Raw genomic sequence first — 27,262 nt, 5'->3', positions numbered from 1 at the left:
TAACTCTTGTTACACATCTAGTTTTCTCGTTATAATCCAGCAAAGCGAGTATGAAAAACAGTCATTCTGAGCAGGGAGCATTTTACACCTATTTTGTGCAACTATTATGTGCTGCATTGGCAGGTCTAACTGCCAGTGACTAGCAAAAGATTAAAGCAGTTCATTTTCCTGCTAATGAAACTGAGGGGGATATGAATCAAGCAAAGCTATCTATGACTAGAAGAAAGTTGTCTGTAAGACTGCTTGAGCTGTGGCTGCAAGTTTCACATCTGAGAAGAGAGAAAGAGGGTTAATTTAAGCCATTCATACTGTGCAGTATAATCATCCGCTAGACCTCTGCCTTGTGCTACAAATCTAAGTTCCAGCCCATGTCCTGCAAAAGAAGATTTCTAGAGGAGAAATCTTATCCTAGGCAGTTATGCAATGCAACTTTAGTAAGAGATAGGCAGTGTATGCCTGCTCTTAGAAGGACCTAGCCTTGGCAACTTGTCTGTATATTTAAAACGCCTGTAATGCCTCTAGCTCTTGGATGTCAAGCTTTGGAACGAGCATGGAAAATAACTTCATCAGCTCTAGAGTGAGGCTAATATTGTGGTGGTGGCATCTTGCTTTCCATATTCTTTATGACAGTTAGAATCAAACGGGATGGTTTCCAAAACCACAGACCCAGGAGTCTAAACTGAATCATATGAATTCTTTTTGTTTAGTTTCTTATGGAATATTTTAATATATATTTTTCCTTGGCATAGGATCATTCTGTTCTACCTTCCAGTAAAATCCTGTGGAAATGCCTAGAAGTTACATGAAGAAAACATAATCCAGCCTCTGATGGTAACTTGCTGAGCTATGGCTTGCTTTTTGCCATCATTGAAATCAGTAACAAAGAAAATTCCTTTCTGTAGCCATAGGCTTATGGGGGAAAGTCTGATAGATGCGTGTTCTTATAGTTACATCTTTTGTGGCTGATATCTGATATGAACTAAATCATGTTGGTTTCAAATATAAACACATATCTACAGTTTAGCACCTTCAGAAAAAAAAAAAAAAACAACCACAGTTGTGTGTAGATTATTTGTTACTATTATGCATATAGAACTAAGCACTGAGACACAATCAGTCTTATCCAAAGTAGTTAGGTTGAAGTCAGTTTTATTACAGAACTTTTAATTGCTAAGAAAGTTTGCTTTTGAGGGTTAGAAGTTAATTCCCCCTTTCACTTACTATTTTGCATGTCAGAAGGGGACTTTGAATTTTTGCTTTATGGTTAAACTGTTTGGAAGACTGGAGAACTACTGGTAGTTGAATTGTGACATCCCAAGAGACCAAAACCTGAAAGACGGCGAGGGGAAGGAATTTTCATTGGGATCACGGCATTGCCCTGTCTGATGTTGTGTGTTAGCTTTACTGAGAAGACACTGATTTATACCTGCAAAGTATCTAGCTGCTGCTTATCCTTCATTGCTTTTTTGTAATTCAGGATTCCTAACAAATACGTCAGATGAGTCTTCTTCTGAAGCATTTAACGTGCTTGCCATCTCAGTTAAGATTACTTTGTTCAAATAATTTCCTAGCAGCATTGCAGAAACACACAAACTGCGTTTTGTCTAACATAAAACTAAAAAGAACGAAGAAGTAAACAGGCAAACAGAAATCACTCTAAACCTTTGTCATAAAGAAATACAGGAGGTAAAAAATTATTTTATTTGCAGATTACTTATAGTATTTCTAAACTTTAAACCTTTTCCTCTAAGAGAAGTTTGAACAGAGTAAAGATCACAGGATATCATCTGCTGTTTTTACCTCTACGTGTTGCTAAATTGGGCAAAACAGGAAGTGATAAGGACAAAGCATCAGCTTGGGCTTGCCAAGTCCCTTTTAATGGAAGTGCATGCACGCTGTGATTGAATGAGGCTTTATCTTCCTTTGCTTGTATAAAAATTGCTGCTAAGGTAATGAGTATCAGTGGTACCACTGATATCACTGAGTATCAGTGGTAATGAGCTCCAGCTGTACAGTACTAACATTTTTCTGTAATTCACAGCTCTAAGGTGACTGCTAGCTCATTGTCGCTGCCTTACTATCTACACCTTTCATCAGCTCCCTCCATCTGCTACATCCTCCATCTGCCCCCTCCTTCTGCTCCCTCCTTCTGCTACATTTGCAGAATACATTACATTAGCTATTCTTTTTTACCTTAGACATTCTTTTTCAGTGAGAGGTTCTGAAGGCAGAAATTTCAAGAGAGGCTAAGCTCTTTGATTTAATAAATATGGTGTTGTCGTATACTTCCCCAAATTCTTTCACTTCTCAGAAGAAGTTAATGCTAAGTGAAAACTCATAAAAGAACGCTTGGGAGAGCTGCCTCTGTGTGTACATCCCACATCCAGGAAATAACTGAATCATGCCAGGGCATAGCAGTATTGTGACTGGGTAGATGTTTGATTAATGCTTAAAGTCTATGCAGCCTTCAGAAGATTCTAGCTAAAATATGATTGCTATAGTCATTTATTGCATTGGGTAAGGTATATATTCCATAACCTTTATGAAGAGTTCCAGAGATGAAGTACTTTAAAGGGTTAGCATAATAAGAACGCATTATTATTAGACGTAAGCTGACAGTCCTCAGACTAACCACATATGCAATTTACAGTGTTTTCCATGAAGCATGAACAGTTACTGTTTAACATCTGCTGTTATTGATATTAATAAAAAGTGACACAGCAAGAGGCAGTTTGCATGTGAGGTGGGAGGACATTTGTCTCCAATAAACTGCATTGTTCTTGGAGCAGTCCTGAACAGCTGCCGTGAAAACCTAGCTCTTCCTTGAAGGAGTAACATTTCCTTCCTCTCAATCATCTGTACTTCATATCTTTTTCTAGGCTACAAATCTTTTTCGAGACCTATGCAAAATTTCTGCTGATACTAACATAAAAGAGCTGAAACAAGTGTTTATTACAAACATATACCAAATATAGCCAGTGGTTTAATGTAAAGCCAAATTTAGCATATATTGCTAGCAGAACTGAGTACTGGACAGCAGATTCCTGGATATGATGGGATAATTTTCCCCTCACATTTCTTAGATGATACGATTTTTTGATATCTACCTTAGTTGGAAAGGACTTTGGGTTAATCTGACTCCGAATTTAAATGTTGTGGCTTAATCTTGAATATGTATTTCCTAGATTTGTCATGTGTTTCCGGTCTTTATCCAAAGCCAAAGTTCCAAAACAGAAAACCACAGGAAAAGCTGTTTTGGTAATGTTTGTTCTGAGCAGAAACATAGCAGTATAAATTTCCTGCAAAATCATTTTCTTCTGACGTATGTAGCCTGGGTTCTAGACCAAATAGTCTAGCTAAAATTGGCTCTATTTTAGACAAGGAATTCAATTATAGATTATTATTTAAAACACATTTAAGTGTCTTTCATTTTACCATCTTCAGTTTCTTTCAGTCCCATTCACTTTGACAAATGCATTTACCCTTCACTAGAATCTTTTATTTCTTTTTTGAAAAGGGGTGAATGGACCTGTGACAAAGTTAAGAATTAAAAGGATTTGAAGAACACTCATTTGGAAAGAGCCAGCATGACTGCTGTAAGTACCTCTTAAAGTAATACTTATAAGCACATTAAGCACTTCACAGTACACGTCAAAAGAAAAGTTCCTGTCTAAAGCACATCAGGCCATTCATCCCACTCAAATTTAAATACCGAAATGATTTTCTCTCCAGCAATACCTATTGTTTTGCCATTGATATTAGATGGAAGCTGGAGTGAAGGGACTTTTCACTTGCAAGATGCATTCCATGTGTGCATTAAACTGAACACACAACTACAGCTTTACGACTCAGTCCGATATCTGAAGATTATGGAGATGAACCTTCTAGGAGATGGACTTTCAAAATGAAGGTAAAATGGTAAGAAGAGACATTTGCCGTTTCAGCACTACTTTTCTACTAGCTGTGGTTTTTGCGTTGTTGAGAGTTCTTTATGCCTAAGGTATTCTTGAAATGACTCTGTGGTGTAGCCTCTAGTTAAAATAATAAATTGGACTTGGCTAAGGGTTGGAGGAATATAAAACCAGACTGAAGTCAGGTTCACAATTTCTTCCCCTTAGCTTAGTTATGGGTAGCTTGGAAAATGTGGGAACACACAATGATGTTATCTTGGATTTTGCTAATGATTTGCTATATAGCCTTTATTGTGTCACTGAAACTCTAACCTCTTAATGTGCCAGTTTGCTGTCATGTAAGATGGAGGAAGTATTTACCTATCGCATAGGAGGACTCTGTAAGGCATTCTGGAAAACATGAAAGCTGTTATGTCAATTCAAATGGCTATTTAGGCCAACTTGGAGATGAGATTTTCTGGTTAAAAAGCTTTATTCAGCTGAAGAATGTTCTGAGTCAGCTCTGACAATGCAGGCAGGTCATGCAAATCTTCACATCAACCACTGCATCTGGGAAAATGAGCTTGTAAACCCTAGCAGGAAAAAATGCAAATCTCTAACATTAATAAGATGTGGTATCATAAAACACTGATGGACTGTAGAACTGTTATGAAAAGAGCACTATGTATTTTTAAATTTACAAAAGAGCTTTGTCCAGCAAGATGAAATGGACTGACAAATATATAACCTAGAAGAACTGTAGTATGGTTCTGCACCTTAGAATTGGCACTCTATATACAAGCAGGTAACAATAAAAACCACACATTAAAATTATCTCGACTATATGCTGTGGATACTCCACTGAGAAGCAAGGCTAAATTACGTGTGGAAACAAGTTCCTCTGTAAGCAGCTGAAATAATGAAGCCTCATTGTCTGTGTTGGTATCTCTTGCCCGTTCATATTTTCCCCTCTACAACAGTACTCTAAATTCATCTGCTTACTCGTTGGCATTCCCATCAAGCTCTACAGCAGCTCTCTAGCCAGTCTACATCTATATGAATGCTTTAGTTTGAATCTGTCCTCTTTACATGGCTTCAACTTGCCTGGATGTTTTTACAAGTCAGATCACAGATGTGCAGAAATCAATGCTACCTTTTACTGAATTGTGTAATTGCTGGTTTTTCAAAGTGAAGAGTTTTTGAAAAGATGCAGTGTGACAAAAAGTAAAAGCAATGTATTCAATGTTGTATATTCACCCGGTTTTACCTGAGATAGTTCACTGAAGTTAAATCAGATCTTTCCTAGTGAATCACAAATCACAGATAAGCTTCCCTGTTTATTCCAAGCTTGTATCTTTTTTTTCCATTTTGAAAAGAGAACATGACAGGTGGACAATGTGAAACAGGATAGGAGCACCATCTAGTGTTCCTTTAAAGAATAACATTGAAAGGACAAAAAGTATATGAAACATCATTGCTGAGCAGTTAAAACATGTAATTCTTTGGCTGGCTTGCTTGTATATAAGGAAAGAATTTGTTCTGGAAATGTAAGAATATGATGTTTGTAAGGGACATTACGGTGACTGGAAGTTGGGAGATTGTAGAATGAGATGTGACATAGCTGAAGCTGTGTCAGACTGCATCAGAAACAGTAATTTGGAAATTTTTTTTTTTTTTACCTATTTGTCTCCCGTGATAAAAAAATTTTTAGGAAAGCTTATGGTTCCTGACCTCCAAAGGACTGAAATAATAGTGGGCCAAAATCATTTATTCTTCACAAGAATATGGTGCAGTACTATATGGAAGCACTATACATTATCAGACTAGCAGAGTGCAAATGTTTATCTTGGCAGGAACAGTCACAGATCAGCTTCTGCAAGCACCTGCAAAACATTTTAAAAAAGGAATAAAAGCAGCAGTTTAGCCCATATTCAACATGAAGATTTAGACTGACACTGGTGGGAGAGGGTTTGAGGGGGATAGTTTGCTACAACTCAATTTTTCTGGAGAACAAAAATGAGTAGATATTTAGTGTAGACTCTGAAATATTCCAAGTTTCACCTCTAACTGAATATCCTTATCTCAAAAGATGTCAGACAAGAGAGCAAGTCATTTTTTCTTTCCTTTCTGAGAAAGGAAGCAATGTGCATTCTTAACCGTTCTAATTTTGGAGCTGTGATCTCACTTTGACCAACAGCAAGGTACAGATGTGCTGCTTGTAATTTACTGCGATTTCCTGCACTTGGGTAAACATTACAGTGTGAGCCTACAATATGCACTGTACTCTTTGTGCCTCCATATTTAACAATAGGCTCTCTCTTTTTCTTCCACATTTACTATTGCTTTTTTTTAGCATAAAATGAGAATTTATTCAAGCACTGTGAATGCTTATAAGAAGATAAAAAAAAATTACAATTGTAATGAATTAGAACAGTCTCTCATTTTTCAGAGTAAATACAGCTTTATTTTTTATGTATAGTAGATGGCCTTGTTCAACCAGAAATGCCATTACAAAAATATTGGTTAATTTTTAGGAAAGCAAAACATGCCAGAGAAAGGAGGTTTCAAATATATTCATTTTTCTGACAAGCTTTGTGGTTCTCTTGGGAGTGTAGCCAGCGACATCTCGTCATGCATATTACACTGTGAGTTAATTTTCTTGGCGGGTATGCTATCCTAATGAGTTACATAGAACCCAAAAGCTCCCCTCTGTGCAGGGGATGAATATAAATTTCATCCCTTGGGATGCTATTTATATTTATTTTCTGGACATTTGCTAGCAACAGAATGTCACCTATATCATGTGTGTGTTCTACACATGCAAACATGAAAGAGGGAAGCAGGTAAAGGGAAAAGCACTTTTTTCATTTATATGCACCACAGCCTTTTAGAAATATGTTGTTGTTATTTATCAGTCCACTTCTGGATCACTTTTGTGAAAAAGGACATACATGAAATAAGGAACTTATCTTCCCAAGAAGGGGAACTTTATATGAATTTATACGATATATATGAATCAGCCGTAAAAACAGGGGATTCTGAAGTTCTCCTGCTTTGAGTGTTGTAAGTAAGGAAGCTGAACAATGAATTAAAAAAGAGAAGTGCTGATAGCAAAAGTTTTGAGGGTTTAGAAATTGATTCTGTGAGTTGCTGTGAGATGTAATTACTGATAGCCGGGGGAGTCACAGGTGTTCAGCTCACAGTGGGACAAGGCCACACTTCAGGGGTAAGAGCTGGGGCATTTATGTGTCTAAGTGAAGGAGAGGAGGAAAGGGCAGCTTCCAAAGAGGTTCAGTGTTTTCCCCCTATAAGTCATGTTCTGGCAAATGACAGGGAATAATATGCCTAGCCTGTTTGCAACATTGCATCTTGCAATGGATCATGCTTCACGTCATTTGAGAGGTGACTGGGGAGACATTTCTATGCCTCAGTTTCAGTGACAAATTGCTCAAGTTTCTCTGCTATCAGATCACTGGCTATTTCCTCACTCAGCACTTTTCTTATCAGCAGATGATGCCCAGAGAGGAGCTTGAAGAGCTCTGCAATGCCTCGTCTCAGCTTTGCAGTGGAGCCCGAGGACAAGCGCAGTGACCACGCAGGTATCAGCCTTAGCACTGAACAAAAGTATTGTCAGGCAGACGAGACAGTTTTTGTGGAGCAATTAATCAAAGGATTTAAAGAGGAGAACAAAGGAAGAGGCTTTGGGGAATTTAGGATTTGCAGATACCTTGACAAATTCCAAACAGAGGGACGTGCATGTCAGGAGAGAATTCAGTCAGAAGAGCCAAGCTCATACATAGCGTAACTTTACTAAAGATACCATTGCTAACATGGTAACAGTTATTTTGACAGCAAACCTTTTGTGCTGTCATTAATCTGGAGAGTGAGGAGGTGAAAGCCCTAAAATGTGGATTTGTTTCCTCCCATTTTTGGATGATTATGGCGCATCAGACTATTTGTACCCAGAGCATTAGGCATGTTTAACAGAAGTAGACACACTCTCCTCTAACAAGGAGAAATTATGTAAAATGTCTTGAGGCAGCTCTTCCAGGCTGCTTGTGGCAACCTGATCTCTTCTCAGTGAAGCTTTCTGTTGTGGAAGTTGTCTATTATCAATGGAGGAAGTTCCCTACAGCTCAGGAGGTGTTAAGACATTTCAGAGAAATATAAAAATATAAATGGTTTGGCCTGCAGTCATGCACAAGTCCAAAACCTGGATCCTACAGCTTTTTAGCCTTGCTGAATAGAACTGCATGGTGCACAGTTTTGCCCAAACATGTTCAGTAATAGGATTCGGGACAGAATGTGAAGTGCCAGTCAGCAGGCAGAGCAGCAAGGGCTTGGCACACACACACACACACACAGAAGTGGCGGAGGCCGGTAGCAGTAAAGCAAGGAAGGGTACAGGAGACGAGCAGACATGCCAAACAGCAGCGAGGAGCCCGCTCGCCCGCCCGCCCGCGTCACCCAGCGGCTTCAAGGTTCATCTCCCGGCCAAGGGCCGGGCGGGCGGCGGCGGCGGCCCGTGCGCATGCGCGTGGCAGGGGGCCGGGCCGCCGCACTACAAGTCCCGTGAGGCGGCGCGCGGCCCGGCCGGCTGCTGGCGGCGGCGGGCGAGGCTGCGTCCGCGGCGGCGATGCCGGAGGGGGAGGAGGGCGCGGCGCCCGGCCCCGGCCCCGGGGCGGCGGGGGAGCCGGCGGGCGGCGGCGCCCCCAAGCTGTGCGGCTACCTGCAGAAGCTGTCGGGCAAGGGCCCCCTGCGCGGCTTCCGCAGCCGCTGGTTCGTCTTCGACCCGCGCCGCTGCTACCTCTACTACTTCAAGGGGCCGCAGGAGGCGCTGCCCCTGGGGCACCTGGACATCGCCTCCGCCTGCTTCAGCTACCACCAGCCCGAGGCGGCCGCCGCCGCCGCGGGCGACGAGGCCGCCGCCTTCGAGGTGCACAGCCCCGGCGGCGCCGTGGCCGTGCTCAAGGTAGGCCGGGGCCGCGCCCCCGCCCCCGCCGCGCGAGGGGAGGCGGTGGGGCGCGGCGTGGGCGCCTGGGCGTTACCGTCCGGGGCGGCCCTGGTGCCCAGGGGGGCGCGGCGGGAACGGCGGCGGAGGGCTCGGCCGGGCGGCGGGCGCGGGGCTGCGCGGACCCCCGGCGCCCTTCCGCTTCCTTCCTGAAGGGCCGATCGGCTCTGGGAGTCGTCAGCGGTTGTGATCGCTCTGAAGGCGCGGATCTTCCCTCGAGGACCGCTCTTGCGCGTTGAGTGCCAGTTTTCACGTGAACAGTCTTCTTCAGCAAGAGCATGAATAGTAGAGTGTGAATAATCTATCAGGTTGCCGGGTTGAAACAGTAGAAGTTCTTACTGAGCACTGAAAAAGCTCTTTCTTAAATACTTATTTAACAGTGGAGGTTTGAATAATGGTAATAAAGGCTGAGATTGTAGCACGCTATAGCACGCAATTTTTAAATATTCTGTTGGTAATTGTAAACGTTTGTGTCAGAATAAGGAATCTTTAACGTACTTTACTAAAGAATAAGCAAGTTATCCAACTGGAAAACTTATGTGATAGTCACTTTAACTATATCTGTTAAAGGAAAAGCAATGTAGTTAGCAGTCATGCATGCAATCACATGTGAAAACTACTTTTTTTTTTTTGTAAGCTATAGCTGTTAGCAAAGTTTGCATCACTTTCCATGTAGCAGCTTTTATAAACTTAGTGTTTCTTTTACAGAAATTAAACTTCCAGGCTTGGTGTAACTGGTGTAGGTTTTGTTTTTTAAATTAGTGTTTAATGATTCTGTGTGGAAATCTCCAGGAAAATACATGAAGCACCTATTGGTTTTGGGTTTTTTGAACAGGAAGGCCTTCATTGGGAAATGTGTAACTTGTGATTTGGACTATAGTGGGTAGTAGTATTTCCCGCCTGTGTAACAAATAAGCAGTCTGTGAACTGGTACTGGCAGCAGCCTCAGGTGTAGTTATATAACAGTTGTGTGGGTATGAATTGGGCTGTGCAATGATGCACAACTGTAAGCTGCAGGAAGCCTTCCTATGGGTTTTACTTTCTTCTGTTTCTCCTGGTATCTTTTGCCTGTGATCTCGTTGTTCTGCCTTTACTCTTCCTATTTGTTTCTTATACTCTCTAGGAAAGAACCTGTGTGAATGGGAGCTCTGTTCTTTGTGGAGACTGGGAAAAGGTGCCGGTTAAGTAATTATCAGAAGAAAAACCCCTGTGCATCCTCTAGTGATATCTTCCTCCCAAATTGTTATGATGCTTGTCCTAGAGCAGACATGTGATTGCCCCTAAAAATGCTGTTACATGATACAATAAATTAATGAAAATCTTGAGGCGTATTGCAATACCTTTGTGGCATGCGTGATTTACCAGTTGATAAGACTTTTGGAGCTGGTATTAGTTTTCTTCTGTGCTGAACATCTCCTCACTCGGGTTCACTGAGGCCTATACAAAATTTCTTTAAGTTAAACTATGTACAAATAGGAATAAGAATGAATTCATGTTGTTAAAAATACCAATGCCTGATTCGGCCACCATTGAAGTCAAATGTGACTTAATCTATGAAGAAAACATTACGCACAGAGCACGAGGAAGAAAGTCAAGTCAAATGTAGCCTTTGCCCTCGAACTCACGTGCCTTGTATGCCTCAATTTGTTTCTTGTCAGAATTTCCAGCTCTCATGATCTGGTCTTTCCTATTCAGTATTATAAGCTGAGAAGAGCAATAAGAAATAAGCAACTGGAATTCCAGTTTGAAATGATGATGCTGTTCAGGAATGCATTATTTCTTCATAGTGCTTCAGTTTTTTGTTAATGCAACGATTTCATCATCTGGATTGCTCCGTCTTTGTCATTTAATGGGAACTGAAGATGTTCTGATATACTTTGTGTTTTTTTTTCCTCAGCTTGATGATAATCTTGGAGGGAAAAATATGCTATAACTTTTACAGCAGATAAAGCAAATGGTTAAGGGTTTAGAAATGTAGACAATCAAGCTGATGATTGTATGATTGTAGCTTTCATACACATTTTTAGCTGTTAAAGCACATTGGAAGAAGCTAAGTGTATGTAAAAGGCTTTTTTAACCCCCTTTTTATATAGTCAATACCAAAATTTTAGTAAAGAGGCAGAGAAAACTGTATGACGTGAATTATGAACAGATGGTGGAAATCTGAGTAGTATCATGGAAAGGGCCTAATCCTGTGACTTGCTGTCACATAGAATGCTGTTGAGTTAATATAGTCAAATGAATACTTACTCATGTTTGCACAGGGAGGCCTACTATTAAGGGAGAAAAGAGTTAGCAGAATGAGTATTAAAAATGAACAAAGAGGTCATTTTTCTCATTTATTTTTAAAATGGCATTTATTTTGGGTAGTAGTGCAGATCAATTGCTTTTGAAACTAAGAGATGCTGTCCATGGATGGTGATGTATGTCTAGTCTAGTTATGCGTGGATAACTTCTATCTGAACAGTGGTGCATTTGGGGGCGGGGGAGATTGTACAGACTTATTAAAGAAAAAAAATTTTCTGGGTTATTCTCCAGGTAGTGCAAATTCCAGAAAACGCAGATTTTTGGGGCACAGATCCTTGAAAATATTCGAACATCAAATTTACTGGAGCTACAATTGAGACAGTTACACCAAATGGTACACCTCCTTAATCTGTAAGGAGGTGGCAGTGATTAATAATGAGGTGCTTGTGCACCTTTTTCCGTGCTAATAGCTTAGATAGTATTGTTAGGGCCTATGTCAGTTTATAAGGTAGCTCAGTAGCGAAGGTGATTTGTTTCCCGAGTTGATCATACTCTTTAACTTTTGCTAGCTAGTGGTTGCAGTGCTTTAACTAAAAATTGGGCTACCCTCCAAGAAAGCCATCTGGCTCAGGATTTGCTGTCTGAGCAGAGCAAGAGTAGTAAACCTTAAGAAATGTGAGCTTTCTGATGTTGCCCTTTGCTAACATGCTTGAGGGAGGGTTTGTCTATGTTCAGAAAAGGATCGTAGCAAAAATTCACGAGTTGCCTCAAAATGACAGGTCTCCTTGTTGGCTTCTTTTTTTGAACTCTTCCTGAAAGTGTTAATTTTGGCATACAAGGACCACTAGTGGGTCCGTGTGGAGGGTAACACTGTGTAGTTATTTTCCCAAATTTTTTATTCATGTCAAATTTGCTGCAGAAGGTGGCAATTTCTGCAGCACACTTAGTAGTAGAGGTTAAGGGAAAGGTTTTATTTAAGTAATAATTACTTTCCATCACCTATCAGTTGAAAAATACATGGGCTCGTCTCGTTCACTCAGTGTTTTTTGTTACGTGTGGGTGTGCAACAGCAATTTCTCCTCACACCAGTTCAGAGGATATTTGCATAAGTCTGTGGCTCTTAACACCTCTATGACATGAATGCTCTCTTTTATTTTGTTGCAGAATCTGTTCAGTTGTGAAAATGCCCTTCTAGCATAGTTAATGCAAGGCATTAACTACTATTGAAGTTCTGATACGTTTGTTCTTAATGGCAAATGCCATACAGAGATTGGATTTTTTTTTATTAACCAGTTAGTGATTTTACACTAATATAAGCAGAAGAAATGTTCAGATTAAGAAAACAGGTAAAGCAACTACCCTCTTTCTGCTATTCCATTTATGATGGTTTTTATTATCTCAGAAATGTCTCTGTTGAAATTTCAGTGACTAGCCAAGGTACTTTCTTATTGAATTCATACAATAGCTTTGTATGACAGAAAATAAGGATCCTTTGCCGGGTCTGATCAGTGCGAGCATGGGAGTGTTCCTTTCCCTGACAGGTAAAGTGAATTAAAAGATGTTTGCAAATTTCTAGGATGCGGTAGCTTTTGATTTGCCTCTTGTTTCAGAGTAGAAGAGGAAAACTTGGGCGTTTTTACACAGGTAAAATATTTTATTTCAAACAACAAATTTGAAAGGTTAATTTTTGTTTAAACAAAAATTGTCTTAGAGGTTCTCAGGATACGCTTTGCTTCATCCTACTATGCGAAGTACATAATTAGGATGCCCACATAAAAACTCAGCCAGAACTGCTCAAAGGGAGTGGAAGTCTCCATGAAAAGGGAAGAATGACAAAATAACGCATGTGGTGTGGTAGCAGGGCGCTGAATATGGGGAGGGAGAAACTCATACTGTTTTACTGTTTGTGTTTTATATTGAAGAGCCATAGTTGTACTCAATGACCTGATGTGCAACAATGTTGTCACTTAAACTGAGGATGTATGTACGCTGCTCAGCAGACAACAAATACAGTCAGGAATTTAAAAACACCAACGAAAAGCAGCTCTATTAAAATCTTTATTTTTTTTTAAAGAGTATTGAGAGGATAACGGGACAAACTATGAAAAAGGCTCATCAGGTTGCACTAGTCAGGGCAGAAATCAGAGATTAAAGTCATACTGAGCCAGTGTGACTTGGCTGCTAGTTGCATTGTGGTTGCTGCTGGGCAGAGAGCCACAGCAGTTCGTGGAAGCTCTCTGAGTGCTTGATGGACTTCTGCTTGAAAACAGTGAAGCATTGCTTGGCAAGGGCTGTGTATAAATCTGTCTAAAGGGAATATAGGCTTTTGACTTTCTAGAAATGAAGACTTTGCTGCTGGATAAAACAGAATCTTGGGTCATTGTCTTTCCATAAGTGCTGATTTTTTTTATTGCTCAGCTAACCACGTTACTAGTATCCAGGGCTGCTTCTAGATTGGCTGCTGGGGATGTATGTTGGAATAAAGTGTACGTTGCATGCATAGGTGCAGTGTCAGTTACCATAGGTTAGCCTCTTGCTGGCAATCGTGGATTGTCAGTTGACACCATTTGAAACTGCTCTTATAGCTGTGATTCTGCCTGAAGCTTAAAGATCAGTTCGAATTCTTACTTGCCTCCTACCAGGTCACATTAATGACTGTAGGCTTATAGTTTAATATTCGTTTGGGTTTTTTTGCTGTGTTAAATACTGCCTTGCTGCGGAAGATAGTTGACTCATGGAATCGTAAAGTAATGCAGTATGTAGACTGTAGTCATAAAAGTATACGGGGTTACAATGCATTATTAATGTTCTGTTTTCTGTTGGTAGCTAAGCAAGTTAAATAAGGAAAATAGGGACTTCATTATTTTTAATGCGGATATGTAGTTATTTATCTAAACTACTTTGTATGTAAAATATAAGATGGTACTGCTGCTTCTTCATACATGTGAGTGTAAAACTAGAGAGAGAAATGCATGTGACTTTTTTAATGGAAAATGGATTTGGTGTGAAAGTCAGGGATGCGTATGCGTGCACTATGTAATCTAGGAAATTGGTGGTGGTTTGTTTTAACGTATGTTACTCTCGATTTATTGTAATTAGCAGACAAGCAAAGGTGCCTGTGCAGTTTTCTTCTTATTGTGTTTGGAATTACTGTATGCATGTGCCATGATCTCTTCAGTGCTCTGGTTCTTTGTGTTGTAGGCTGCGACCCGTCAGGATATGACCTACTGGCTTCAGGAGCTTCAGCAGAAGAGGTGGGAATATTGTAACAACCTTGATGCAGCAAAAAGGGACAGTCGAACTTCTCCTACACCAAGTGACTTTTCCAAAGGTCTTGTTGCCAAAGACAACCCTGGTAGGTTGAAAATTTGAGTAAAAGCAGAATAGGTTTTTCTGTCAGTATCTGTTTATCAGTACAAGGCAGTAACAAAGTAGGGATCATAGTCTTAGAAAGTTGTCCTTGTTTCATCTTGTTATGAAATAGCTGTAAATAAACTTTACATATGTTGGCAATAAAATTATTCGACATAAATGTAATTTCATTTATATCTATGGGTTTCATATGTTATGTCTCTCAGGAAACGAATTGATATTTCCTTAAAAAAGATATTAAAAACTGAAGTGGTGTGGTTTTATGAATAGATTTTAAAGTGGCAGAGTATAGACTAAGAGAGTTGTCTTTTAGTTGTTGTAATATCTTAAAAGCTTAGTGTGTTAAGTTTCCTGGGATGTAAACTCCAGTTTTTAATGGGAGCTTATTGGGAACTGATTTGGTGGGAATCTCATATTCTGAATGAAAATATAGTTTGTTCTTGAAAAACATATGTGGTGAATGAGTCTCTGATACATGTTCTCTGCCTCTCAAAATTGGAAGACAGCTTACACTGAGACTACACATGTGACCTTCAGCTTCCATAATATCTTCAGCCAAGCAAAATGTAATTTTAGACTACTATCAGAGTTATAAAAATGTAGCAGTTTGTTATATAAAGTTATACTGCTTTTTGACCACACTACTCAGGCACTCCTGAATTGTTTTATTCCTGGATCACTACAGAAATGGATTGCTTGCTTATTTGTTATGCATAAATAAGACTGCATAAGTAATCCTGTCCTGTGCCAAGTTAGACTTGTTGGTAAAGCTCCCTTGGGTTTGAACAGAGTCTTGAGGTCAGACATATTTCATCAAAAGACTTTATTTTGTTGATTTCAATTTGCTCGTACTGTGAAAACAGAAATGTTAAGCAGTCTTCTCCCTGCCCTGTTCGGATCTTGCCCTGCAGCGGTGTCCTCTAACGCAGCTTATGGCTTTCATTCCTGAGCAGTCTGTGGCTGCTGCTCAACCACGGCTGACTCCAGAGTACGTGTTTTAGTAGGGTCTCAGCCCGATGTTACAGCCACACCAGTCTGATGTCTGGCCTGCGCTCAAAGGAGCGCCTCGCTCTGTCCTTTGCTCTAGCGCTGCTGCTTGTCTTGGCTTCCTGAAGCCAGGGCAGGGAGCAAAGCTAGAAAGAAACTTCCTCCCGTACTTTCCCCCAGGTTAGTTTTTGGCCAATATAACTTCCTAAAGTGGTTTAATATAGGGCCAGATAAGTACCAGGGTTAGCAAAAGAGAACTGGTGGGAATGCAGACTGGGATGGCTTGAGACTGCCTATTTGGCAGCAGATAGTCTCGATAGCAATGTGGTTAAACCATACGCTGCAAGAACATATGTATTTGTGTGTGATGATCTAGTGGCTTGCTGCTGCTGGAAGTGGTAATGCAGGGTTTGCTCCTTCAGGCATTTTCCCTCTCTGCCTTCAGCCTCTTGTTCTCTGCTGTGCAGGCTCCCACTGCTCATTGTTTGTGGTGTTTGTGTGACTCTGTGCTGAGTTGGTTCAATTTTCAATTTGGCCAAAAAGGAGGAATTTTCTTCTGCTGGATTAATGAGTGGAATATATTTATTGTGCAATCAGATGATTGCCAGAGCTCATGGAAGAGAGAGGATAAGGCTTAACAGCTAAATAATGGGAATGGCAATAAAGGAGTAAGCAGGAGCACTATCTTTGGGAAGCAGACTGTTGGGCCACATCAACTATAAAGTGGAACTTGACCTCAAATCTTTGTTCCTATTTGTGCTGCTTTCCTCAGAGTTTAGGTACAATGTGGAACTCATCTGTTGTCATTACGGTCTGTGGAGATTGTGCTTTGCATCAAATCTAGGAGTTTAAGTGAAAGAATCCAGTCAGTTTGGTCACTGACCTGACATTGTTCATTCTTGTAGGTGTTGGGCTTTTTTCTGCTGGATCAGCAAGCTGAACCAGGTTGTTACAGGGCTGTGGTGGATTAAATCCAATGCAAGGAATGTAGAGCGAATGCAGAGGCTGAGTAGACCCATCCCTCATGGACAGTCGGCAGTTAACTGTATTATGTGTAATGTGAAACTGCATATATTGTCCAGCATTTTTGAGGACAGATTACAATGACTTCATCACCAAATGAGGTTTTTTTAAGAAATGAATTTTGGGAAGTAGGAAGAGCCTGAGAGATTTTCTTAAAGAAAAAAAAAAAACTTCAAAAGTTTCCTATGGAGTTGGGGGATACTTTAAGGCCCTGCTCCATGTTGATGACTACCTGTCTGTCTTGTAAAAGTCTGTTACTGTGCATTTGATCGTGTGCTTTATAATGGAACATAGAAATTACTTGCTTTTGCTAGTGTTTGAGTACAAATACTATCAGTAGTCCTTTAAATAGGGAAGTAGTCTATCTTCAGCCCAGAAACAGAACTGCTCACTGTAGCCTTGTCTGTTTTGCCCCCCCCACCCTCCCTGTTTAATCTTATATAAAATAATTTTTTTCAGCTCAATACAGTTTAGAAATCTGGAGTAACTGGAAGAAAAAAAGAACTAAGGTACTGCTGTATGCTTCAGACTTGACAAGGAAGCATTCTCATAACAATTCTTAAGAATATTCAAAATAGATGAAAAATAAACAGAAAAGTACTTCAAAATATTTTTTCAAAGTGCACTGTGAAAAAGCAAACATAATAAAAGAATTTGTAGGTTTTGTAATGAGCTGCTTTACTACTGTGGAAGTCAATTCTTTATATGACATGATTTTTAAAATTTCTTGGAATTGGCTATTAGTTATAGCTTTAATGATGCGAACTCTTATGCCATTTTTTAACTTCTAATTTGTATTAATAAAAATTGATACATCATGCATTTATAACAAGACTGCTACATTTTGAAATAAGTTTAAAAACTTGACCCGTTTTCTTGTAATGGTTGCGCTAGCAACTCTGTTCCATTATTATGCTGTTATTGACTATGTAGTCCACATGTGTCACCACATTCAGCAAAATGTGTTTTAAAAAAAAGTGTGCTCAGCAAAGAGCCACAGAGAGAAGCAGATATAGAGGTAATAGTTGCATCTTGACAGTACTTAAAAGCATGCTGTCTGGAATATTTCTCTGTGGGGAAAGACAACTGTTAGTAGTCCTGTTCAATGTGGTTGTACACTAGTGGTTTTGGATGCTGGAGATAGTGTTTAATACACAGTCATCACTGGCTTGTTGAATGGAAAGGATTTAGATGCTTCCTTGGAAGTATGGCGCCTGGCAGCGATAACCTGGTGATAGCGAGTTTGACATCAGGCTTCTTAAGGCTTGAACACACTGAATTTGTTTTCTTTTCAACTGCTTTGAACCCTGGAACCTCAAAACAGACCTTGTTATTTAGACAGTAGCCTTTCTTAGGAGAAGAGCCTGTAACATTGTTGTTAGTTGGTTCTTTTGCAGATGCCGTATGGATTTCAGCAGAAGTAAGCTTTCCAGATTACAGGTTATACATATTGGAGTAGTAAACTCAGCTCATAAATACTGCTTAATTGTAGTTTGAGTTATCATTTGCCTTTTAACCATAGTTAATCTTAATGTACATCTTGAGAGTTCCTTAAGGGACAAGACTATTGAGGTATGACCTTCCCCCTGCTCAGTGGAAATGGTGCAGAGGGTATGGACATGTGTTATGTCAGTTAAAGAAATTGCCCTATTACGAGTTGGGGTGTGTTGTATTATGGGGCTTTTTGGTTGGTGTTTTCTCCTGGCAATGCTTTGTGTTCTTGATCGCAGGGTTTGTTCAGAGGATAGTTCTTACTATATCTTTCTTTTTAAGGCTTGATAAAGGAAAGTTTATGGAACAGTGATTTTGAGGATAAAACAATTACTATTGTGTTTTTAATTTTATGTATGTAATGTATGCTTATTCCCTGCAAGCTAATGTCTGTGTGGAAAAATTTTGCCTCTATGTGGTGTGAGGGAGGGACTGTTTTATACCTCAGCATCTCCTTTGTCGCAGTTCAGGCTGAGGCTGCTGTGAGAAGAAGTGGTCCGAGCTCCCGTTGCCGTTAGTCTTGCCCCTGCCCCTGCACTGCACTCTTGATCTAACCCAAGTGTTTGTGCAACCCGCATAAGGAGTTGATCTGACTCAAAGCAAAGAAAAAAAAATATTTGGATTAATTCCTTGTTTCTGTGTTTTTGGCAGTACAAGAAAGCAGACATGCTTTTTTAGGCTGCGTTTCCCTCTTAAGCTGTCAACTACAGCCTTAAGTACTGGGCCATCATGACTGATGCATGTTTCATATAGTGGAAACCTCTTAGTATTTAGAGCAGATTTCTAATAGTGAGTGCTGCAGGTGATCTCCTTTTACTTTAAACTGTCTTGCTGCATTTAAACATGGGTAGGAATCTTTCTTCTGTATTTAGTTGTTTGCAGCCAAGCTTGTTTTGGATCACAAAAACAGGCAACAGTTGCTCGAATAGTAGAGCTCTTACACGTTGAGCTGGTGAAGTGCAGTTTTGTATTAATTCTCCACAGAGTAATAAGCACTTTATTAATCAAGGAGATGACAGTAGAGCGTACCACAAAGAATGCATTACAGTTGCTTGTCCCTGACTTCAATTAACTTTACCTGAAGTAATATCCATTGTGTCCCATAATAATAGCAATACCATAGATATACACCATAGTAATACCCATATGTCCAAGAACCATGGAGTAGTATTTGTATTACCATAGACTGCTACCTTCAGTTGTTTAAGAGTTATTTTTCCGCTGCTCACAGTTCAACTAAATCTTAGCACTATATGTAACAAACTCAGTTAATTTTTTTCAAACCTGTGTTTGATTTTCATTAGCTCAGACTGTATAGCGGAATCTGCTGGGTATGTTCTAAACTAGTAGTAGATATCTGAATGTTTAAATGTTTGTGTTTTTCTTCTCTTCAAAAATAATTTCCTTCAGTTGTATTGTGTGGCTTTTAAGGAGAAGAAATGATTAGATAGTAGGTAAGTCAGTTACCTATTTGTTTTTTTTAACTTATGCTCATTTGATCTTGTGTATTTTTATACTAGTGATGAATGGCGTTATTTTTGACTATTGTGGCAAAGAGATGTTGCCTAAGTGTAAGGTGGTTTGGGGTTTTTTCCCCCCCTCTGGCAGTACTATATGGATTGGTATTATGCTTGCTATTGCACTTACTTGGAAGAGTTGAATAGACAGATTCAGTGCTCAGATACAAAGTTTTCTGTTTTTCTCGACTGATGACTTTGAGACCTCTTAGCTTCCTGGATTTGTTAACTGGATGGATACCTGTCCACAGAGTTATCACTAAGGGCAATTATTTTGTTAGGTTTTGCCTTCAGTGTCCTATAATAACATGCTCTTTCTTCCAGAGCAGATGCTTTAAAATGTTTGGACGGGGGAGCCTGAGGCAGAGGAGAGCATACAGAAAGTTGGGAAGGACAAAGGTGATGATGGCAGAGACTTGCATGCTAGGTTCCATGTATATATGCTGATGCTTCCAGGGATGCTGGTGAAATTTGTGCCAAAACATTCTCTTGTAGCCATGGAGGAATAACCTATCATCAGGTACATAGAGCATAGTCAGAGAGAACAGAGTTTACGTCCTTGTTTTGTTCTGTGGAAAGTCTTCCTTTTGAGATGATGCTAAATGGAAAATTATTTTACTTTTCTTTGAAATGTTGACTTTATTTCTGCTGCTCTGTGTACCTGCTACCTCTTTAAAAAAAAAAAAAAAAAAGAAAAAAGAAAAAAAGGCACTCCTCAGTGCACTGCTCCTCAGTGGATATTAGCACTTGGCAAGAACTTGGCCTTGTCTGCTGTAATCAGCAAGCTGTTAGGAGCGCAGCGCGTAACAGGGAAAACAGTGCTCTGCTTCATCAGCAAGGCTGTGCTCAAAAACTTCTGCAAATGCAGTTAGCTCTGTTATCTCTCATGTTGCAAAATGAAGAGAAGTTCATTGAGCTCTAGAAAACTGTTCTGAAGCAGCAGTAAAACTGTCTTCAAGAAATCAGTGTTGTGGATCACAGTCCATTTTTAGAGCATAAATTAAGCTTGCTTTTTTGTCTAATGAGCGGTTAATTGTAGATAATTTCTGTTTACTATATTTTATAATGTTTAACTCTCAAATAAAAAGCAGAACCCATAGCATACTAAAATCTTTTTTTACACAAGTCACATATGCAGTTAGTTATCCTTCTGTTGCATCTTTATTCCAGGCAAATGAATGTTGCCCCATTACGCAGCAGTGCTTGATTTATCCACCTTTGTAGCAAAACGTTAACGCCATAGAATGTCAGTATATGTGCACGTGGGTGACCCATATTGTTTTCTACTGCACGCAGACTTGCTAGTACTTACGCTTCCTCATAATTGCAGGATATATTTTGTAATCCTGGTTTCCAGGTGCAAAGTTTGGAGATGATAGAATTTTTGACAAGTATTAGTTTGTGAAATACAACTGTAGCCATTAAGATGAACTATGTAGCACAGTTACTCAGCATCAAAACCAAGCAAAGTTTTCTTCCATTACATTTTTGGTTTGATGTTACCTTTTCTTTTCTGCACTGTAACCAGCATACAATTTCACTTCATTGCAAAGGTTTACGCAGCTTGCAATTCTGGTGTGCATATGACCATGAAGGAAAATAACTTAAGTTTTGCCCAAAAGGGGGCAAGCACTGAAAGAGAATAATGTAAGCAGAATGATTTCCAGTATGCATTGGCTACATCCGGTTAGGGAACAGAGCTTAGGTGGGCAGCAATAAATGAACAAAATGTAATTCATAACGGCAAACATCTTCCTTGGTGGAGCTTTGCACAAGAGTGTCTTCTAGTAGTGTTTTGGGGAGAATCATGTTACGGTAGAAGTGGAAATTGAAGGAAGAGGCATTTGTGGACAGATGGCATGCTTATAAAATATACTGTATGAATTTTTTGTTTTCTTGTTACTGATAAATGCAACTTTTTTGCATAGCACACCATTTTGTTTTTAGATATGCAGTATCTATCTGGCATAATTTTAGTCAGGTTTTGAAGGCAGTAAACATATGGAACTCTAGGAGTTCGCTGCGGATTTCTAGGTGCTGTGAAAGATCTTCAGAATTACGTTCAACACTAATTATATCTGGGTAACAAAACGACCCTGTTTTTTCTCTACTTTACCTTTAGGAGAGGGGATACAGGTAAACTATTGTATTTAGAGGTGTTGGGGATTGTTTAATTTTGCCTTTTTCTTGTTTCATGGGAAAGGTTTTTAACCTCAAAAGAGATTTCAGAAGCGAGTTCTCTGCTTTCTTTCCAGGCAGTGTGTAATATTTGCTGTGCAATGAATTCCTTTCACAGTAAAAGAAATTTGGTTTTGGCTTGATTAATAAGAGCCCAAGTATCAAAGGTCCTCTGGACCTAAGTCTGTTTGTACTCCATTGCTGTTTTTGTTTCACTGAATTTGCTTGTGGAAGGTGGGGATCACGGACAGTGAGTAACCGCAGGACGTGAGAGAAGAGTGAGCCAGACTGATTAGCATGTCTGATATGAATGGAAACGTACTTGTTAAATCCAGCTCTTAAGCAATAGCTCTTATCTGGGCCGTGCTGTAAAGAGGTTTTGCACTGTTGTCAAGTGCAGGTCGAAGAGGTGTAAGTATAAAAGCAGAATGCTTGTATTCTAGCCTGCTTTTGATTTTTTTAATTAGAAAAAAATTAATTTTAGATTTTTGAATTGAAATCTGTTGTGTTTTCTTTCCCCTCTTTTAGATGATGAATATTGTAAAAAAAAAAAAAAAAAAAAAAAAAAAAAAAAAAAAAGTATTGTCAAATATCTTGGCTGATGTTTTTCAACTCAGAACCAAGATCCAAAAGAACTTAAAATTTTGTATGGCTCAAAGAAAGCTCTTTGGTGTCTTACCTGCATGCTTTATAAAACAGGGAAAGGCAGCCTAGTTTGTACCAGTACTGGAAAGGTAACCAATATTTCTCTATTCAAGGTGCCCTTTTTGAGGGTTTAAGAGCTAGTGTCAGTTATCTTTTATATTTGGTGTCCTGTGTCACAGGATGTTTTGGTTTTTTTTTACTTCTAATCTTCAGTATATGATAAATAAAAGGAACTATCTGAGTAATTAGAGGGTATGATTTGCTTAAGGATGGTCTCACTGCTAACACTGAATAATCATCAGAGCAAAGACTGAAAGACTTACCAACAATTAAACTGCATATCATGATCTCCCAAGATTTCTCCCATTCCACAGAGAATCGTTTAAATCAGAAGCTCCTCCAGTGTGTCCCTTCTAGTGTCCCTTCTCTTTAACTGCCAAATCGGTTTTGAGAGCGATTCAAACATTTGTTTAATACATTTCAGTACTTTCAGGTTCTCCATAAGAGCAGATTCATAAAGTTGCATTTAAACTTGTTTTTAACTCCCTCCTGTTGGGGAGTTTGTAGAAGATTTTAGACCCCTTGACACTTCTTATATAAGCTTGTGCTGTTCGTAGTATACTCCATACTTGGCTTTTCCCATTCATTCCTGCTGCCTGTTGGGGGGGAGAGGGGGGTTGGAACCCATCCAGGATAATGGAAGAACTGAGCTAACGCCGTTACCGCAGAACATGCAACGCGGTGTTGTATGGTGGAGACCTGGCCAGCTCTGTGCTGGATCAGCTGGTTCCTTTGGGCTTTATTAGCTCTGGCTTGGAGCTAGCCCTGGTTTGCCAAGAACTGGTTCCTATAGAGCCATCCAGGTGGGCCTGCGTGGATTTGCTAGCATGTGCGCAGTGCTGGGCCTGCGCCGCATCTCTGTGTGACCCCATGGCCAGTCTGTAGGTTTGCTGAGGCACCCAGGAGTTTGATCAATTTAGCTCTGGCTGTGCTCAGCTTCACCAGAGCTAATCTCACAGATGCGATAGGTTTCTGTGGTATCTGCACTGCCCGCACTAAGGTCCTTGGCTCAGGGAATGCCCATGCTGGATTTGCACAGAGCTGGCTCCGGTCCATAAGGCTCATTGACTTGCAGCAGAAGCGGCTAAAAAACTTTTAGGATAAAGCGCACCCTGCAAGCAGTGTTAGCAGTATTGCTGTGATACTGTTCCTAACTTGGGAGTTCGAATTGACCTGAGCTGATTTTTATGAGGCTTTTGTGGATTAATACAATTAATGCACATTAGTTTATGTGGCGTTATAGCCACTTAAGTTTGATGAACAAATATTGGCTAAGTGAAACTGTAAATTGCATTGTTAATGGTTCATGAGCTGCGGCGTGAGTCCTTATCAGAAGAACATGGCTGTAGTGAGATGTTGAGGAAAGTACTTTGCTATTTAAAAAAAAATTAATTTGAACAGAATATCTTGTAAAGTTATGATGTAACTTAAAGTAAAACCTTAATATAAAGTACATGACTAATGACTTAGTAGTAATATATAACTCGATGCAGCAATTCTTAAAGTAAAACTTGACATGAGCTGTTACTTACTGAAAGTTGTTCATGTTTTTCTTTGTTTTCTTTTTTTTTTATTTTTTATTTTTTTAGATTTGAGTATCCTAAGTCAAAATGCTTCAGCAGAGAGAGCTAGAACTATTCTAGCTGTGGAGACTTCTCCTACAGACCTGGTGGGGGAGCAAGCTGCTTCCCAGCCTGCACCAGTCCAGCCAAGCACCATCAATTTCTCCCTTAAGCAATGGAGTACTGAGATCAAGTAAGTTGCGGGCTTGGGTTCCCAGGAGATCAGGAGTTGCTGGCAGAAACTGCTGTCTGCTGAAGGCCATGTATATGTGTATATATGGTAGCTTTTTACAAGAACTGGGTGTGATAGGATGTAACAGTACATTGCCCTGTATCCCTTCAAGTAAATTGTTCCTTTACTGTAGTTGCTTGTTTGAAGGGCATAGCTGGACATAGTTATTATGTAGCTTTACTGATACCTGAAAAGGAGAATCAAGTCCTATAGTGCACTTCTAGTAATGGTTTTGCCCTCTGAACTGAAACAGGGAGCCAGGAGTTACCTGTAATGCCCATTGTATTCTTAACTGATGCAGGCAGTACTCTGTTTTGTACTATTCGTTGTGTAATAGAGCTGCTAATTGCTAGCATTCCAGTAAAGGCACAGTATTTAGTGCTTATGAAGTATTTTTAATGATGGAAGTTGAAACAATATAAATAATTCTTCCTTTAAAATAAAAAAAAATGCATGGCATAGGTTTGAAATCAGTGTAGTTTGAACTCCTAAGCCAAAATGTGGCAGACTTTCTGAACAACAGCAAAACCACATCCAGCTCCCAAGCTCTTAATGAGTTTACTCTTAATTGCTTAAAAAAAAAAAAAAGCAGTCCTCCAGGCTTTCAGCTTTCCTGCTACCGTTCTTTTAAAGTGTTTTTACGCTTTGCTCTGTCCACATTGATGGATCTTCTGCTCCTACTCAAAGGATATTAGTGTGTTGCAGAACAGTTCACAGAGCAGAGCTGTGGCTTTGGTAACTAGACCACATCCCTCTTGAGCTGCCAATAAAATGTTGTTGTTCAGTTTCATCAGCAGTGCTGAGTTAAACAGATTCCTTTTAAAGCTTTCCTGTTAAGCACAGAGATCTGAGAGGTCACAAGGTGCTTTTTTTTTCTTTACAACTGCACAGAGTGCCATTTAAGTTCTAGAAAGGCATCACTTATGGCTGGATTAAGAAACATCTACTCCTATTACTTCATATCCTGTTTCAACTGGTAGTCTTGTATGTTGTCTTGGTTTTGCGCAGCTGCTTTACTTTAGTGGAATTTAAATTTGGTCATATGACAAGGAAAACAACATGAAACCATTTCTGTTACAGCTAGTTCTAAAAAGCCAGAGATGCTCTTTCAAATATACTGTAATTCATCTTTCTCCTCTTTTTTTGTCTTTTTCTGAATTGCAGATGAAATGCTTTTGGGAAGTCTAGCTAGAAGGGGGAGTGTCAGGGTAAGCTTCTCAGTGTTGCCTGGTTGATGTGTTTAATGTTTCTCTGTAACTGAGCAGAGCGGCTAACGGTGGAGCCTGTGGGTTGGGGAGCCCTTTTGGTTAAAAGGAGAACATTCCTGGTGGTGGCGGCAGTGCCTGCTGTAGTACGGCATTCAAGAGGTGGACTTTCTCCATAATGCTGTGACTGATGCCTTAGAGTCCTTGCAGGTCTCTGGGAATAAACATATGAGAAAGAGCCTGGCTGTGTGAAACTTTCAGGCTGAATGCCTCCCTCCCTAATCCCACTCTTTGGAGATAATCCACTACAATAGTTCATACATCTGAAAATGTTCCTGGAAGAATAAGATTTGTAGTATCTACCAAATTTTTTAAAATTCTGGACCTCTTCTATGGCGTGCTCTAGTGCTCCCATGTCCTCTGAATTTTAAAGCAGGCATTCCTGCGTGCAGGCTCATGGCTGTGGGGCATTGTATCTGTGTCAGAATTGCCTCTTATGCTGAAACTTAGTTCTTTGGGCCTTTGAAAAGTTGTTTTGGAGAGGGATTTCTGAGTCAGCAGCTAAAACTTGAAGAGTGTGTGACACAGACAGCCGTGCACTGTCTCTGGCCATGTCTTCTGTCACTGGGACAACAGTTTGCCCTTATCAGAAGTTATTTAGCTGTATGGAAACGTTGCTTGAACCTCTGACGAGCTTATTGCCATTAGCATGGGCCTTGCAGTAACCTGTCTCTAAAAGCTGTGGACTAATGTTACCTCTGCCTGTTTTGAACTAGCAGGGCATGAGCATTTAACTTCCTCTACCAAGTGAGATAAATTTGCTCAGAGACTTGAGTCTGTAGCAGTTCTTAAGCCTTCTAGTGCCTGTGCTGTCTTTACCAGAAAGAGGAATTGTCTTCAGCATAGGTTTGATAGGGACAAGTGGATTTTCCTTCTAATTGCTGTTCCCAGCTACTCCAGAGAGGGGTAGGGCATGTATAACCTTAATTTGGACTTCTTTTGTGTAAGTATTAAAAATAATCATAATTACATGCCTTTTTTCCTGCACACAGAAAAATTCCTGCCCTCATTCAGACTTAGGATGGATGATGTCCAACCAATAAGCACAACTATTCACTAATGATGCAGGGGTCTTTCATACATGAACCTTTTTCATTGCCCAGCTTTGATTTATCTTCAAGCTGTTTTACGTTGAGTGGAGCGCCTGTGGAAAAAGCATGAAGTGATTATATAAGGTCTTATGTCTTAATATGTGCAAGAAATCAGATGGCATATACAACCTCATTTGTCACTTCCAGATAAACAAGCGCTGCTCTTTTAATGGGTTTAAGAGTATTATTTGGGTATGTACCACAAAGGTCTGGTTAGTTGTATTGTATAGAATTAGGACAAGATCATTAACATTTTCAAAACAGTAAAAAGAAAATCAATAGTTAAACTTGAAAGTTAAATGGCATATTACAGTACTATGACTATAAAAGCCGATGGCAAAAAAAAAAAAATAAAATTCTATAAACTCAACTATAATAACTGCATGCAGCAGTACTGTAGTGGTTGATCTCTTTCCTTCTCCTATAATTGCAACAATTTTTCTATGCATCTGATCACTTTTTTAGAACGTGTGCGTTATTACTCCTTGCAGCATCCTGTTGGATAGTGACTAGTTTTAATTCCACTATTGGAGGATGATATGAGGTGTTTCTAAAACTTCAGTTTTCTACACTGCTAGGAGCCTATATTTGTGAAAGACCTAATATATGCCTTAATAAGTGGATCATCCTTGCTCTTTGACATGTATTTCTGATATGCTTACCAGAGAAGAAGCTATTGCTTTAACATTTG

The 27,262-nt window shown here is 39.8% G+C and overlaps 1 protein-coding gene across 1 annotated transcript in view; it reads left to right on the top strand.

The window, feature by feature from the left end:
* The first annotated feature begins 8,526 nt into the window (after positions 1-8,526).
* TBC1D2B (TBC1 domain family member 2B) overlaps positions 8,527-27,262 on the top strand; it is a 40,944-nt gene continuing 22,208 nt past the window's right edge. Inside the window, exons 1-3 of the mRNA XM_068958815.1 lie at positions 8,527-8,862; positions 14,350-14,503; positions 24,011-24,176. Of these exons, the coding sequence (XP_068814916.1) occupies positions 8,527-8,862; positions 14,350-14,503; positions 24,011-24,176 (656 nt within the window). The remainder of the gene's footprint in view (positions 8,863-14,349; positions 14,504-24,010; positions 24,177-27,262) is intronic.

Source organism: Struthio camelus, chromosome 12, assembly GCF_040807025.1.
Source record: "Struthio camelus isolate bStrCam1 chromosome 12, bStrCam1.hap1, whole genome shotgun sequence".
Classification (NCBI taxonomy): Eukaryota; Metazoa; Chordata; class Aves; order Struthioniformes; family Struthionidae; genus Struthio; species Struthio camelus.
Note: the sequence above shows the minus strand (reverse complement) of the source record. Positions and strands in the feature narration are given on the sequence as shown.